At 36.3% G+C, this 17818-nt stretch overlaps 1 protein-coding gene across 1 annotated transcript in view; it reads right to left on the bottom strand.

The window, feature by feature from the left end:
• Positions 1 to 10386: 10386 nt before the first annotated feature.
• Positions 10387 to 17818, bottom strand: part of SEMA3E (semaphorin 3E) — a 282400-nt gene continuing 274968 nt past the window's right edge. Inside the window, exon 17 of the mRNA XM_079150556.1 lies at positions 10387 to 12680. Coding sequence (XP_079006682.1) covers positions 12228 to 12680 — 453 coding nt within the window. The 3' untranslated portion in view covers positions 10387 to 12227. The remainder of the gene's footprint in view (positions 12681 to 17818) is intronic.

The raw sequence follows: 17818 nt of genomic DNA, 5'->3' as shown, positions 1-17818 counted from the left end.
CTGGACATCAACCCTTTGTCAAATATTCACATTGCAAATATTTTTTCCCACTCTGTGGGTTGTCTCTACTGTACTGATTGTTTCCTTTGTTGGGCAGAGCTTTTTAGTTTAATATCATCCCACTTGTCTATTTTTGCTTTTTTTTCCCTGAACTTTTGTGCTTTTGTCCAAAAGAATCCTTGTCTATTCCTATGTCCTTAAGCCTATTCCCTATTTTTTTTTCTAGTAGTTTCATAGTTTCAGGTCTTATATTTGAGTTTTTACTTCATTTTGAATCAATGTTTGTAACTGGAGGAGGTCAGGCAGGTCTAGCTTCATTCTTCTGTATGTGGATATCCAATTTTGCCAACTCCATTTACTGAAAAGACGAACATTTCTCCAATGGATGTTCTTAACAGGTTTGTTGAAAATCAGTTGGCTATACATGCATGGCCTTAATTCTAGGCTCTCTATTTTGTCCCACTGCTTTGTATGTCAATTTTTATGCCAATAATGCACCATTTCTAATACTACAGCTTTGTGTAGCACGTTTGAAGTCAGGTAGTATAATGCGTCCTGCTTTGTTCTTTTTGCTCAAGATGGTTTGAATACTTGGGTGTTTTGTGGTTCCACATACATTTTAGGCTTGTCATTTTTCTATATTTTTCTAGTATTATAAAGAATGACATTGGTAATTTGATAAAGATTGCACTGAATCTGTAAATTGCTTTGGGTAATATGGATATTTTAATAATAATTATTCTTCCAGTACAGGAGTATGTATGTCTTTGGACTTATTTGTGTCCTCTTCAATTTCTTTCATCATTTTATAATTTTAACTGTAAAGATCCTTTATCTCTTTGGTTAATTTTATTCATAGGTATTTTATTATATTTTGTAGTTATGGTAAAAAGGATTGCTTTCTTGATTTCTATTTCACAGAATTGGCTATTGGTCTATAAAAATGCTACTGATTATTGTAATTTGATTTTGTATCCTGAAACTTTGCAGAATTCATTTATTAGCTCTAACATATTTTGGTGGAATTTGGGGGTTTACATGTAAAATGATGTCATCAGAAAGTAGTGAAAATTTAACTTTAACTTTTTGTTTTCCAATTTGGATGACCTTTGTTCCTTTCTCTTGCCTCACTGCTCTGGCTAGGACTTTCAGCACTACTTTGAGTAAAAAGTGATAAATGCGGGCATTTTTATTTTGTTCCAGATCTTGGGGAGAGAGAGCTTTCAGTTCTTCACCATTTGTTATAATGCTTGCCACTGGCTGATTATAAATGGTCTTTATTATGTTGGGGTGCATTCTTTTTATGCTTAATATATTCAGTTTTTAATCAAATGGCTTTTTACATAGATCATACGGTTTTTGTCCTTCGTTCTGTTGATATATCACATTTATTCATTGGCATATACTGGCATCCCTGGGCTGAATTCTACTTCATCATAGAGAACAATGTGTTGCTGGATTCAGTATGCTAATATTTTGCAGAGGATTTGTGGCCTATACCTTTGATTTTATGTTGTTCCTTTTTTGATTTTAGTGTCAGGGTAATTATGGTCTCACAGAATGTGTATGAAAGAATTCCTTCCTCTTCTACTTATGGGAATAACTTGAGAAGAATCAGTTTAGCTTTTTACATATTAGGTAAAATTTGGTTGTGAAGTCATCTTGGTTCTGGGCTTTTCTTTGCTGGGAAGAATTTTATTCCTCATTCCATCTGGTTACTTATTATTGGTCTATTCAGTTTTTCCTATTTCTCCATGCTTATTCCATTTTTTATAGATTATTAAATTTATTGGTGTGTAGTTGTTTGTAATAATCTCTAAAGATCTTTTGCATTTCTGTGGTGTCAGTTGTAATGTCTCCTTTTTCAACTCTGATTTTATTAGATTTCTCTTCTTTTCACAGTCCAACTAAGGGTTTTTCTATTTTGTCTATCTTTCAAAGAACCAGGTTTTATTTTTTTGTTGTTGTTGTTTCATTGTTCTTTAGTATTGTCTTTTTGGTATCTACATCATTTACTTCTGTTCTGATCTTAATTCTTTCTTTCCTTCTATGCAGTTTGAATTTAGTTTATGTCTTCTCAGTTCCTTGAGATGCACAGGTAGTTATTCATTTGAAATCTTTCTATGTTTTTGATGTTTGTATTGGTTGTTATAAACTTCCCTTTTTGTATTCTTTCTTGCTGTATCTCATAGGTTTTGGCATGTTATAGCTCCATATTCATTTATTTTAAGAAAATTTTAATTTCCTTCTTGATATCTCTCTTGAGCCACTGGTTATTCAAAAGTAAGGTGTTCAATTTCCATATGTTTGAATGGTTTTCAAAAATTTTTGTTTCTGATTCCTAGCTTTATTGCATTGTGATCAGAAAAGATACTTGATATGATTTCAACTTTAAAAAATTTGTTGATGTGTTTTGTGTCCTATCATATGATTTATCCTGGATAATCTTTAATATGCTAATGAGAAAAATGTGATTTGGGAAGTTGTTGAATGGAATGTTCTTTTTATGTCTCTTAGGTTCATTTGATTTAGAGTGCATTTTAACTCTGCTGTTTTGTGTTGATTTTCTGTCAGAATGATCTGTTACTTAAAGTAGGGAGTTGAAGTCCCCAACCAATATGGTATTAAAGTATAGCTCTCCCTCTAGGCCTGTTCGTATTTGCTTTATATATTTGAATACTCTAACTGAGTGAATATGTATTTAGAATTGCTATTTGCTATTGCTGAACTGACTCATTGTATAATGATAATTCTTGTCTCTTCTTAAAGCTTTTGCTTTAAAGTCTATTCTGTCTGATATAAGTATGGCCATTCCAGCTTTCTTTTGGATTTCATTTGCATGGATTGTCTTATTATATCCCTTCACTTTCAGTTTATGTGTGTCCTAAGAGGTGAAATGAATTTCTTGTAAACCAGATATAGTTGAAATTGTTTTTGAACCATCAGTGACTCCTGTCTTTTAATTGGAGAAGTTAGTCAATTTATACTCAAAGTAATTATTGATAGTTTTGTTGTAGTTCCTTTCTATCTTTCATCTCTATGGCCTTTCTTTATGATTAAGTAAATTACTTTAGTAGTGTGTTGTGATTCCTAGCTTATCATTTTTCATTTGTCTATGGCAGATTATTGATTTATGGTTACCATGAGGCTTACAAAATAAAAAATACCTTTTGATTATAACAAGCTATTTTTAAATAACTGCAATTTAACATGATTGTAAAGAACAGAAACAAAATAATAAGAGAAAATAAACTAATAAGAAAACTCTCCAGTTACATTCCATTCCTCCTGACATTTTGGTTTTTGATATCCCAGGTACATCTTTCTGTATTACTTAGTGCTCAAGATAGTAATGTAGTAATTATTTTTAAATGGGTTATTTTGTAGTCTTAGTACTAAATATATGAATGTCTACACAATGCACTTATAATATTGGAGATTCTGAATCTGTTTGTATAATTATTCTTACCGGTAAGTTTGATGCCTTCTTATGCTTTCTTACTCATTAATCTTTCTTTCAGTTTAAAGAACTTCCTTTAGCATTTCCAGATCCATTCTTTCAGCTTGTATTTGTATAGGAAAGTCTTTATCTCTTCCTTATTTCTGAAGGATCGCTTCGCTGTGTATAGTATTATTCATTGATCAGTTTTTGTTTGTTTTATATTTTTTCTCTTCAGTGTTGTGAAAAACTCATGCCACTTTATCCTGTTCTGTAAGGTTTCTGAGGAGAATTCTACTGTCAGTGAACTGGGATATTTGTTTCTTTTATATTTCAACCTTGAGAATCTTCTCTTTATCTTTCACCTTTGTGAGTTTGATTATAAAATGTCTTGGGCAGATCTGATTCATTTGCTGGTGGCCTCTGACCTTCCTGTCCCTGGATTTTTGTATCCTTCTCTAAGTTTTAGAAGTTTTCTGTTATTACTTCTTTGAATAAAGTTTCTAACCTTTGACCTAAATTACTCTCAATCCCCAATAATTTGAATCTTTGCTCTGTTCTGCTGTCCCACTGTTCCCATAGGCTTTCTCCATTCTTCTTTTTTTCTTCTCCAACAATGTATGTTCAAGCTCACCAATTCTTTCTTGTTTGATCTATTCAATTGATGACTTCTACTGTTTTAAATTTTTTTAAGTGTTTTTAGCTCAGGAACTTTTTGGGTTTTTAGATTGTTTTCATTTACTTGTTAAGTTTCTCTTAGAGTTACTCTGTGTTCTCTTCAAGTTCACTGAATATATTTAAAACCGTTGTTTTAAATTCTCTGAGTTCTTCTAGATTGATCATAACTGGTCACTTTCTGGCACCTTATTTTGAGCATTAGGTGAGGTTATGATTTCCTAAAATCTCTTGATGCTTCTTTATGTTCAACATCATCTGCGCATTGAAAAAACTGGATAATAGCTGGGTGTGGTGATGCACACCTGTAATCCCAGTGGCTCAGGAGACTGAGGCAGGAGGATTGCAAGTTCAAAGCCCGACTCAGCAAAATCGAGGTGCTAAGCAACTCAGTGGGACCCTGCCTCTAAATAAAACACAAAACAAGGCTGTGGCTCAGTGGTCAAGTGTCCCTGAGTTCAATCCCTGGTACCCCCTCCCCCCCCCAAAAAAAAAAATTGATATTTATTCCCAACTTCCTCATCTGGCTTTGTGCCTGTCTTTCTAAACATTCTAAACTGACTGCTTTTTTCTCTGAGTTTATAGTCACTTCTACTCTTTCAGCATTCAATCACACCCAGGTCCAGATTTGCCAGGAGTCTGCTATTATTTGTGTTGCACTGTTTCAGTACTAGGGGAAAATATAAGCCCAGATTTGTCCAAAATATGCTGTTCATATACCATTCAAAAAGAAGCAAAAGAGTACCTATAAAAAGTAATCTGTCCCCACAGTCTCTTCCTAGGGTCAGAGTAGGCCCAGATACCACAACCGCAGATACTGACCTATGGTCACACATTGCAGGATTCTGCCCAATTCTGAGCAGAGTCACTGTGGATGAACTAGCCCTAGACTTTTAGCTCATACCTCTAGTGACCAATGCTGCCAAGCTGAGTTACACCCTAATGTCACAGTCTGCCAAGGCCAAAGTCCAAACTACAGTGGACTACCTATTGCTGAGTGAACTTGTGGCCCAAGCCTGCTGCAACCAACCACAGGTGATGCTAACTAGAAGACCAACAGACTAAGGCCACATGCCTTACTCTAGCACTGGAGTGGTACCAGGTGGTCTGTTCACAGGCAGGTCAGGGGATTAGGGCTGTTAGCGTCTGCTCACTGTTGGGTCCCATGAGCCTAGCCCTAAGTTCCAGGACAAATTTTTATGCTTGAACCCTGTCCCACCTCCAGTAAATAGGATCTTGCACCATGCTTGCTGCTTGATATTGGGTAGTGCTACTGAAGACAGCTCCCTGGCTGCCTAGGCTGACACTGAGTTGCACCTGTCTCACAGCAGCAAGGCTTTTAACAGTCTTATGAATGTACTGAGGTCACACCATAATTGTTTATGTAGAACACCCAATCATAAGTCTGTCTCACTGGAGTGCAGGTCTTTGCCTGGTCCTAGAGTATTTCTAGAGTACCATCTGTGATCAGTGGACTTGCAATAGCTGTCCTGTGGAGGTCTGGGAATGTGAGGTGAAATCAGACCCTTTGGGCCTCCAAGGCTGGCACTAAAGCTGAGTTATACCTGAGTCTCAAAGCTGCAGGGACTGAACAGTCTCTGAAGGAAGACAGTGTGTTCTGTGTCCTTTCTGTGATGGGTTGACATATTTGACTCCACGGAAATGTTATAGGCCAGGCTACATAGGCAATGACTAAACAGACTGCATTTTACCTTGAGACTCCACTTAATGTAGGAAATGCTTCTCCCATGGGAATGCCCCACCTCTGTACTCATCAACAGTTAATTAGCATGACTTGTTTGGCAATACAAAATGATGAAATGGCAATTCTTGTATAATGAAAAATTATTCTCTTTTTAATTCCTAATTTCCTAAACAATGTACCATGTTAAAGGTGATGTCAACAGTGATTGTTTAGATGTTAGTAACCATTCTTTAGTTTGTACCTAAGTAAGGTCATTTTGACCCACTTCCCCCTCTAATGATTTCAGATCCCATGATGTTAGTTTGCAATTTTGAATCATAGCAACAAACGCTTATGATTGATGTATGGATTTATGGTATAAAAACCCCTGCAACCCTATGGTTGGGGCTGTTTTCACAGGCCTTACTCTAGCACTAGAGTGGTACCAGGTGGTCTGTTCACAGGCCATTTTTGGGGCATTGTGTGAGACAGGCGATCGGCTTAATAAAGACTCTCAAATTGAGACTTCTCAGTGGTGATCCCTCTGATCTTAAATTGCGCTCCATAACACTTTCCAAGCCTGTAGCTGATGTAACCCAAACCCTGTTCTTTCCCACCAATGCTCAGGTTTTTGCCTCATGCCAGTGAGGCTTACAGGTTCCTTGTGTGAACTGGGCCTGTCTTTGGGGCCTTTGGTTTCTAGTGGGTGCTGGGTCTCACTGTGGCGGCACAGGTACTAGGCTTAGAGATAAAGCCTTGTGCTGGCTTTCAGAACGTGCTCCCCAGCAGGGGAAGCCTTGCTCTCTGGGCTCAGGGAAGTGAAAGGAGGAATGGCGGAGGCTGTTCGCCCCTGCCCTGACCCAGTTCCAATGTCTCAGTATCCATCTGGTGGTTGGGGTCGTGGGTCTCTGCCCAGCACCAGGTTTCACCATGGCACCGGGTGTCTGGCATGGGTCTGAGGCTGGACGCAATTCTCACCCCACCAAGTGCAAGGCAACTCTTGACCCTGGGCCGCCGCGTTGTGGGAGCGGCAACTCTCCTTCCTGCCTTCTTCATGTGACTTCTCGTTTTATTACTCCAAATGACGGCAGTATCGTCTCTCACCTGATTTCCTGAGTTTTTGTGATGAACACGTCCGGTGAGAGAGATCTCCGCCTTCCTCAAGGACTGGGCATGTAGAGCGCATGCCCAACAGGTGCAAGGCCCCGTGTGATCTCCAGTGCAAGAAACAAGAAGACAGTTGCATGCTTTCGTTCCCTTTGGATAATAGGCAAAAAATTCCTAGTCACCATAACTGCCTCTCTCCTTTCTCTTTGCTAAAGATAATATGAATCTAAAGAAGTGTTGCTTAGCATGATCTTCTCCAACTCCATCCATTTACCAGCAAACGCCATAATTTCATGCTAAGCAAAATAAGCCAAACCCAAAAACCAAAGGTCTAATGTTTTCTGTGATATGTGGATACTAATTCACCATGGGGGAGGGGGCTAGGGAAGAATAGAGTTACTTTTTATTAGGTAGAGGGGAGTGAAGGGTGGGGAGAGGTATAGGGAAGGAAGGATAGAGTGAAACAGACATTATTGCATCATGTACATATATGATTGCATGACCGATGTGATCCTTCAATATATATATAATCAGAAAGATGAGAAATTACAATCCATTTATGTATGATGTATCAAAATGTATAAATGCATTCTACTGTCATGTACAACTAATTAGAACAAATAAAAATTATTTTAAAAAAGAGGTGTTGCAATGCTTTCATTGCAAATACTACACTAAATAAGTAGGCCTGTAAGTATAGAGAATGAAAGTTTGAAATATGAACTCATTCAAGGCTCTCAGATACTATCATGATCTTCTTTCAAAGTATTGTAACTACTTAACAATTAAATTTGTTTCGAAACAAAACTCTCAAAAAGAGGTTCATTTAACACTAAACTTCCTTTGACTAGTCTCCCTATGGTTTTACAAAAATATCAGAGAAGAGTAATTCAGTAACATTAAAATAGAACTTGAAACTTGCAAAAAATCATCACCATTCTAATAGCATTTTTAAAGCATTCATTTTCCATATCTCTTGAAGGTTGGGAGCTTTGATGAAGTTTTCAAAGGAATTTCTGGCTGTTGGGCCTGGAAACATGGTGTGGTATAAATACATCCAACTGCTATAAAGTAACGGGATTAATGAACCTTTTCCTTCTTAGGAAAAAAAATTAAATTCTTTTCTAAATTCTTTTAAAAATTGTTGGTCTGGCATTTGTATGTTTACTTTTAGGCTCAACATAACATATGAAATAAGATCAATTGGCAGAAATATATAAAATACTCTTCAAACAGCATTCAAAGATTTGGTGCATATTTATTTCTTTTTCATCTAAGTTGAACCAAATAGAAATTGGATGTAATAGTACAAATTGTGTGGCAGATCCATATTATAGTCAAAGAAACACATTGCAATGGTCCCTGCAGCTTCCACCAGATGATTGAAAGTCTCATGGCTTATAATCAGTGAAAAGAAATAATATGGTACATGCTGTTATGGATCCTGCCAAGAAAATTGAAGGATACCATAGAGACAAAAATATCCCAATACAGTGCTCCAGCTTATAACTAAGCCACTTAAACACAAACAGAACATGTTCAATTTATAACGAAAGTCAATATATAAAGCTATGCTCCTAATGAAATAAAACAAACATATGAGCTTAAATAACACTGCTAAAATCAAAAACCTGTTCATGGGATATCTATTATTTATATTTAATTAGAAGGTTGCAAAATAAGTACTTTTTTAAAAATGTAACACAACGTGATTTTTTTTTGCTACAAGGGAAAAAAATACATGTACTCCATATTATCATTATAAGTATGGGACTTTCTCCTGGGATCCCAAATACAATATTAAGCACTTTTCTTAACAGGTTAAAGATGTCACAAAGCAGTTCATTTTTAAGGACAACAGTTGCCATGTTTGTTTCATGCCTAACACTAACACTCAAAATGATTTATTGTACTGTACAAATTTTACAAATATTTATAATCACTATGAAGACATATAAAACCCTCTACCTGATAGCAAATATTAAACAGTCAGCAAAAACATCCAATGAGTTAACTAATTTTGGAAAGGAAAAACAATTCTCTAGTGTGTGTTGTAGTGCTCGTATACGCACATATGGAATTGTTTCTTACTAAACAGGCAAAGACTTTCTGTTTCCCCTTTTCTATACTTTCTAGTGTTCATTTCCATGAACCTCTTCTCCAGATTGATAGGTTTACATGGAAATATCCAGTATATAACACAGAAGAAAAATATGTCAATGTAGAATGTTAGCCATGGAAGAGACCTCATAAGTAACAAAATAAAATCCCTTTAAATTGTAATCCTAACTTATCTGATCTCTAGCTCAGTGGGTAACATTGTGTTGAGAGAGGAGACACCTTGTCTCATGAGGAGCATGTAGAGGCTCCCTCTCTTTGAAGGTCCTCTCCTGTAAAAGAGTAACACAGAAAGGGTGTGAAGAAGCAGGAGACTGACTACATGGAGGTGCCCGTTAGAAGATTGGACAGCTGAGATTCCTTATCAGCTGTGTGTTCCTAGAGGGCAGGAGTTCTTTTCTTCACCAAGCTTGTATCTGAGTGGGTCAATGTGAATCCTTAGCTCCTCCAAGCCTTGCAATTGCCTAAGTATGTACCCTTCCTGAACTCAAGGAAGAGGAACCACTGATCCATTCATTTATAATTTTCCAAGTCTGAGCATTTCTCAAAGGGGAAACTGAATTTCAACTCAAATCCCAGACAGAACAAAGACCACAAACACGTTTTGTAGTAGGTTTCGGGCTCTCAAGAAAGAGTAACATAAATTAGTTGTTTTGTATTTTGTATTTAATTTACCTTAAAGTATGTGAAGTTTGAGTGTGTATGTGCAGGTGTGTGTCAGGGGACAAAGAGGGAGAGATATTAAGGAAATGAATTATGTTGGACATGGAATGTTAACCCTGGAAACTGTGCTCTTGGTCACTTCCTCTCCTTTCCCAGTTCTCAAGCTACTGCCATAAATGAGTATGTGGCAAGATAGGTGGTATATGAAAAAAAAATATATAGATATACCTATATGTATATATACATATATAATTTGTATATAAATTTATATATATAAATTAATGCCCTCCCTAAATTTAGACCCGAACCCTCAAAATTGTCTTATCGGATTTATTTCAAGCTAGCATTTGCACAAGTTATCTTTGGGTGGGATTTATTTTCCCAGAATCACTTTAAGCATTTCACATAAAATGTTTATTTTCTCATTAAGAGTCATCTTGTTTTAGCAAACATTCTGCATGTACATTTAACACTTAAGCAACTTTGTGAGATCCTGTCTCAAAATTTTAGAAAATAAGTGAAAAATGGCTGGGGATATAGCTCAGTGGTAAGGAAACCTTGGGTCCAATCCCTGGTACAAAACAAAACAAAACCCCACAAAACCTCATGTTATATGAAAAGAAAAGGCATTTTATCAGACTGACTGTTTCAGTTGCCAAATATTTAATTTACAAGTGAAATCAACCATCATTAATTGACCGAGATTAAAATAACTACTTATACCATGTCTACCTTACTTCTTAAAAAAAAAAATTCAGATATAGGAGAAAATTCTGCTTTTCCATGTCATGTGTTAATAGGAAAAAATTTTCAATAAACTTCTCTAATGAAAATATTTTTCTGCTTTTCTGCTCACTATGAGTATTTCAGACACAAACTTTGCCAACGAACATGTGATCTGTGTTTATGGTTCTGTTTCTCCGAATTGGGTAGATTTTTGTTGAAATACTGCTTTTCAAGAGTAGCTTTCCATACAAGCTGTTTTCAATTATGGTTGGTGGGCAGCAATGACCTCCAGTGGATTTGTAGGTAAATAGCAAGAGGATTTTTCAGATGTCAATCTTCCATTTGCATTTGTTGGTGCTTTTGGAAGTTGGAGGTTCATCTGAATTAACTTTTAAAATTTCCTTGAAATATATATGTTTATTAATTTAAGAATCAAACTTTAAGCCATTACAAGTACTCAGCACTAACTTCTTAATTATATAGTCTATAACTTTGAAAACTAAAATAAGTATTATTTATATTTTAAATAAATGTTCACAATTGTTTTTATGTGAAATCCACTTGCTTTTACTTTTTATTTAAATGAAACATCTCATAAAATTCCTATTTCAAAAAGATAACTGGTAGATCTTTAAAGTAGAAAAAGGAAAGACTTTAAGAAATAAATGTTTTCCAAAATACAAACTTTGGCAATACTTATAAGACACAGATAAAAATGTTCTGAATATTTCAGTTGATAAATGAACTCATAAAACAATTTTCCTGTTAATAGTAAATAGAAAAATTTGATATCTAAGAGCAAAATGCTCCCCTCCCCCACCCCCACCCCAAATAAAACATTTCCAGAATACCTTCTAGGTCAGGGAAGATTCTTTTGAAAGCTTCAAAGTTTAATTTAAAACGAACTTTAGTAATGCTATTTTAATTTTTGATATTAGCTCCATCTTAAAGCATGCCATAAGTATTAACATTGTTTTATTTGGGTTAGTTGTTATAATCTGCTTTCAAATCTTTCCTAGACAGTGACAGGAGAAAAACAAATATTAGGAGAATATACTTTTTTTTTTTTTACCACAAGAGGGCAGCAAAAATCTTCTAGTTATTCTAACGCTTTCGTCTTTGTTACCTTCTTGAAGTTATCTTAGTTTCCTTCTTTTCACATTGTAGTAAAGAGTTCATTTTCTTTATTAAAAAAGAAATGGGTTTGTGAATGTTTCATGAAGGGCCACAGCCTCAGAGTGACATTTTTCTTTCATAATTTACAGCAATGACAACACACCTGCTACATATATATGTATGCTTAGACAACATTAATACAATAATTCCTAAAAACTACAGAAATTCACATGAGAATGTTAAAATATATGATAGTCTGGGCATTTTACATCACTGTAGAAAGGAAACATTCAGAAAGATTAAAACATTTATATTTCTCATGCTTATGAAATTCTCTAGTTTTTCTTCAATATTCTAATAATTTTAAGTCTTCCAAGGGTAAAATCATAACTTCCATGGAAAAGTGGCTCAAACTCAAAACTACAGCTATGGTCATTTTTGTTGTTGTTGTTGTTGATAAATATAATGTGAAGCCATTAAACAATGCACTTCTTTAAAAAATTAGTTCCAGTCAAATGAGTACGTAGAATAATTTATCATAACACCTTTTATAGTCATTTCTGTACTACAGAAAACTTAAGTAATGGAAAGAAGGTGAATGCCCTCTCTCTCTCTCTCTCTCTTTCTCTCTCTCTCTCTCTCTCTCTCTCTCTTGTTTCAAATATAAATTCTTCAAAGCCAGCAGGTGATCCCACCCCATCAGGAGTCCAGCGTGTGCCTCGGTAGGCGATAGTGCTCTGGCTTGGAACGGAGCTTCTTTTCCTGTGGATTGGCATACTTCCACTTGGAGGGTGACATTTTAAGTTTTTTCCTCTTCTTATCGGTACACCATACCTTTTCACAGTATTCTTCTACTCTTTGGAAGTTGCTGTAACCAATCAGCTGCAAGAATTCCTTGTACCATGGTTTTGTTCCCTGTGGGATACTGCTTTGGGCAGGACATGGCATCCTGTGAGGCCCGTCTTCCTCATAGTCTTTATTAAACATTTCCTCCACTCTCTCCTCTTCCACCACCTCCAAGGTGATTTTACGGACGGTATGGACAAAACTGTGCTCTACTGTCTGGCAAAAATAGATCCCAGCATCTGATTTGCGTACCCTGAGGAAGAGTAAGCCCATCTCCATCTTAACCACTCTGTCATCTGTCTTCACCTGCAAGAACAAGAATGTAAATGGCACTTGAGTATTATGCTATAGGAAGACACCAATCTATCACCCTTTCTGGAGATTTTCCTCTTCATTATCATGCCATGAAATTTTAAAAACCATATAAATATACACATATATATGCACATATACATACATACGTGCACTAAGTAATTAAATCAGGCGTGTGTGTGTGAGTGTGGGTGTGAGTGTGTCCTGAACTTATTTGCATAGGAAGCCACTTTACACCAATGATCTTGAGGTCATCTCATATCAATAGATTTAAGAAGCAAAGGGAGAAAACTTTCTTCCTAATTAATTCACTCATTAGAAAAGTAATCCATTTCAGTATACCACTCCAATTAGAGTGAAATACAGACACTTCACATTTATTTTTTAACATCTGTTTTTCAATGAACCGAGCAAATAACCCTTCAATGGGTAGAGCAAGAAACAGGGATTCCTATGCCATCCAGATCAAAATGACTAATGTTTCCAAAGGATCTCTGTTCATAGACTCTCCTTAGAAAGGAAGGAAGGAAGGAAGGAAGGAAGAAAGGAAGGAAGGAAGGAAGGAAGGCAGACCCCATCAATGAATTTAGCGAGCATTCATGACATTTCTACAAGGTTGCCCATTAATGGAGATGAAACCTACTGTAAAGGACCCTACAGTTTAGTAAACATTGTTTTAAAATATATTCAGTGCGCAAATATATCTTTTTTGTGTTTTTGACCTAATAAATTTATGAACATTATGTCTATAAGTAAATAATTATAATTTAGGTAAGAGAAGCACAATAAGACTTTGAAGGAACAGCTCACATTTTGTCACCAATAATGATACTACTGATATATAATTTCCTATCAGGCAGAGCTAGATTCAAATATTGGTACCACCATTTATTAATTGTTTGATTCAAGGTATTTGTATTTTTTCTAAGCTACTCTAATAACTTGAAAGATTTCTGTGAAGGTTAAGCAAACTAACTGAGGTGAGGATGCTTTGCACAGTATTATCCATGGTTACCTCTACCTTTTCTATATACATTCTTCTAGCTAAAGCAAAACTTAAACGTGCTTTATTGCCTAAAATCTTAGATAATGATGGGGAATTCACAGTATACTGGCAGACTTCCTCTTTTAAAATACAAAGGTGAAAGAAATATGCACCTTTGTCAATATGAAAGAAGTTGTAGAGGCAATAACTACAATCACTTGGCAGTAAAGGCCACTCATGATGTTTGTGATCTAGTGGTGTGTCCCGGCAGGACTGCCAGTCTTGATCAGACCTGCATAGCTCAAGGTGCAGTATGATTACCCAGGTGTGAAAACTGCTCACTTATAATGTGTAAAATAGCATAGTATAGTAAGAAATTGTACGGCTATAGACATTAACTCAAAAACTTCTCCAGTGAGGAACCAGGCAGATGCTCACAAAACCATTTTCACTGCATGAGAACAGTCTGTCCTACTGACAGGTTTGCTGATAATACCTTCAGCACCTGCTCAGGTCAATAAACTCTTAAGGGGCCTTGCCACACCTCCTGTCTAGGCCTTTGTGCAACTTTCTTCCACTATGGACCATCTCTGTAAATTCACCAAAAGTTCTGTTGTAACCAGTGACCACAGCCTTCCCGGATCATGCTCACTCTGAAGAACAGCCTCCACTATTTTCGAATTTGTGACTGCATTTGATATGAATGGACCTGACTCCTTGAACACCCTTTTTGTGCACGTGTTAGACAAGCCGTTACACTGTCCTGGTTCTCTAATTTCTTCTTGGTTTCTGCAGCAGATTTCCCATTCCTTCAATGGCACAAGCCTCCAGTCTTCACAGATCTCAAGTTTCATTTCCATCCTTTTGACAACACCTTCTATTTCATTGCCTCCACCTTCTTCCCTAAGATGGTACATCTTACATATAGAGCAGCCAGTGTTTTCTGTTTTATATTAATTGAAATAAACACACACACACACACACACACACACACACACACACACCAAGACTTACATGATCCTTTACTACCTATAATTAGGTGTTTTTCCATTCAGACTGCCCTCCTCCATTTTCTCTTCCCAGAATTCTGACAATAGGACCCCTACCCCCAAATGCCGATCATATGCACTTCTCTCTCCCTATGTCCTCAAATCCAACTCATCACAATTCTTATCAACATGTTTTCAGGAGCTGAAGAAATAGCTCCTTCTGGAGAGCGTTCCGCTAGCGTGCAGGAGGACTGCGGTTTGAATCCCAGGCCTCTCAAATGAGGAAAAAAAAAAAAAAGAAATAGCAAAACATTTTTTCAGTAATGACCCTGGAAAATACCCTTTCTTCATTAGTTTTGCCACAACATGAGACTCTCATGACCACGTCTTTGACCTTGCCTTGTAAGATATTCCCCCAAATACTCCTCTTCCCTGTTCCTACTATAAGTTCAGCTCACTTCTGTTTCAGGATCTCTGCTCTTGCCTCTGCCTAGAGGGATTTTCCTAAGACTGGTTTCCTCTTATCCTGAATGAATGAACCACATGTCATTTTATCACCCAGACCCCCTCACACCCCTGTAAAGGTGTCTACCACCATCATTTCTCCGTTAACCTTTACACACATGAGCATGCAACATTACATGCAGATATTTAACAACAGTCCTTCAGTTAATTTTGTGGCATCTTTTCTCTTTCTTTCAATAAAGGAGGCTCAACTTTAGAGCTCACTTTCCTTCCTTTGCTTGTGAACTTATTCATATCTCTACTGCTTGTCTGAGTAGATAAGAATTGGTCATTTAACCAGATCTTCCCTTTCTAAATCTAGAGCCCAAACTACCTTTATGCAGTGCTTCTCAAACTAGGGTTAGAGAGACGGGTGCTTTTCTGGAGACCAATGAGTTTTCTACAAGAATGTCTTATGTTCATATGTTTATTACCAAAATAATCAATATAAATTAATAAAGTATATTTGAAATCAATGGATGATGAATCTCAGTGTTAGTATTTGTATTGATCATAATTGTTGCATCATTTCAAAGCTTTAATGTTATCCAGATACTAAGAAGAACAAAGGTGGATTTAATATGTCAATGACACGTTCCAGCCAAATGGAAATAAAACAGCATTCCTATGGTGTAACATACATAAAAAGTTAAGAAGTCACCTGAATAAAATGTTGGGTACTGAGTCATCAGTACTACAGTGCTACAAGAATAAAGTTTTATACACACAAACACACTCACTCACACATGGTAGTCTGTGTTCAAATTATGTTCATGGAGATAACTTTTAATGAAAAAAACATTATATTAAATAAGCATTTTAAGGATGTGTAGATTGGTTCTTTTTTTGTAAATTTATTTTTATTCTACATTTTAATAAAAGCTACAAACATAAGAGTGTGTGCATTGTTTATTTCTTGTGATTTTTTTTTTTTTTTTTTTTTTTTTTTAGTTTTGGTACCCGGGATGGAACCCAGGGGCACTTGACCACTGAGCCACATCCCCAGTCCTATTTTGTATTTATTTAGAGACAGGGTCTCACAGAGTTTCTTAGTGCCTCACTTTTGCTGAGGCTGACTTTGAACTTGTCATCCTCCTGTCTCAGTCTGCCAAGCTGCTAGGATTATAAGCATGTGCCACTGTGCCCAGCACTTGTGAATATTTAATGAACGTTTCTATATGTGTCATGTTAACATCCCAGGAAGACATTCTACTTTTAAGGATGGTTGATAGGGCAACCAGTGCATTACTAGATTAAAATCTTCCGTTTCATGATACCTTCTGGAGTCATCCCTGGTATCAGTCCCCTACTTCCCTCTTTTAGTTCTTATTTTCATCTTAATCTTTCTTTCTTTTCCTAAGCGAACTCTTTTCTAATGTCTATCAATCCATTTTTAAAAAATTTCCTTCTAGCCAGGTGCAGTGGCACACACCTGTAATCTCATGGCTCTGGAGGCTGAGGCAGGAGGATCTTGAGTTCAAGCCAGCCTCAGCAAAAGTGGGGCACTAAGCAACTCAATGAGACTCTGTCTCTGAACAAAAATACACAATAGGGTTGGGGATGTGGTTCAGTGGTTGTGTGCCCCGAATTCAATCCTTGGTGTCCACCCTATCCCCCCAAAATTTCCTTCTAGACTTAGTTAAACTTTCACTTTCTTTATAACTACTTTCCTTAGAGCTCAAAATGATATTACATTTCTCTTTTAAACTCAATTCCACTCACATTTATAGTATACAAACTGTTATTTATAGTCTTTAAATAGTTTTTCTGTGAGTCTTTCATCTTTTTAACCATATTAGAAATTTTTCCAGGCAAAGTCCTATCTTCTTATTCCTCTGAGTTATTGCATAATGAATAAAGTGCTCAGAACACAGTGAAAGAAGAGAACATATTAATTGTTCACAGGCCATAAACACTCAGGCAATGGCGTGCACCTCTAAGAGTGTATCTGAAAGTCATTCACATCTTCTGGGTGAATCTAATAATAATTTGAAGAGGGAGAAAGCATGATTTGAAGAGCAGTCAGTAACTGGCGGTTTCACACACCCATTGGAATGTATGGAACCTTGCTGTCATCTGAAAAAAATCTGCAAACAAGTTCAGTGAATAAGATCCTTGGTTGCCTCTCTTCTCTACTGTATCTCTTGTGAGAGTGAATGACACATGAGAAAAGTCATCTAGTCCAGTTTCTGGCATAAAGCAAGCAGTTTGTGGGAAAAAAAAAAAAAAGAAAACTAAACTAGAAGTAAACACAAATCTTTGACTACTGGAATTAAGGGTGCTTTTTTTGTTTTTAATTTTTTGAAGTCTGGTATAAAAATATTCTTTCATAATTGGAAGTTCAAGTTTGAGAAACACTGCATTATATGCATGTAAACTTGAGATTGGCCCACAGTCCAAGATTTGGGAACATGACCATGACCATGGGAATCACCGTATGTCAATTATTTTCACATTAGAAAGGGTGTGTTTTTCAGAAGTTCAGTCTCCCTTCCTGGTTACAGTGCATTCACATTATAAAGTCAGGAAGAAGAGTTATTTTAACTCTCAGTCTGGTAGACCATATATTGTATAGGTTAAATCACCTTGAAAGTTAAATAGCTGAAAATAAAAAATAACTTAGAAATTTGTATCTGAAGTCCTCCCAAAACTTG

This window comes from Sciurus vulgaris (genome assembly GCF_902686455.1).
Source record: "Sciurus vulgaris genome assembly, chromosome: 8".
In the NCBI taxonomy this organism is placed as follows: Eukaryota; Metazoa; Chordata; class Mammalia; order Rodentia; family Sciuridae; genus Sciurus; species Sciurus vulgaris.
This window is presented reverse-complemented; position numbering and strand designations above follow the sequence as displayed.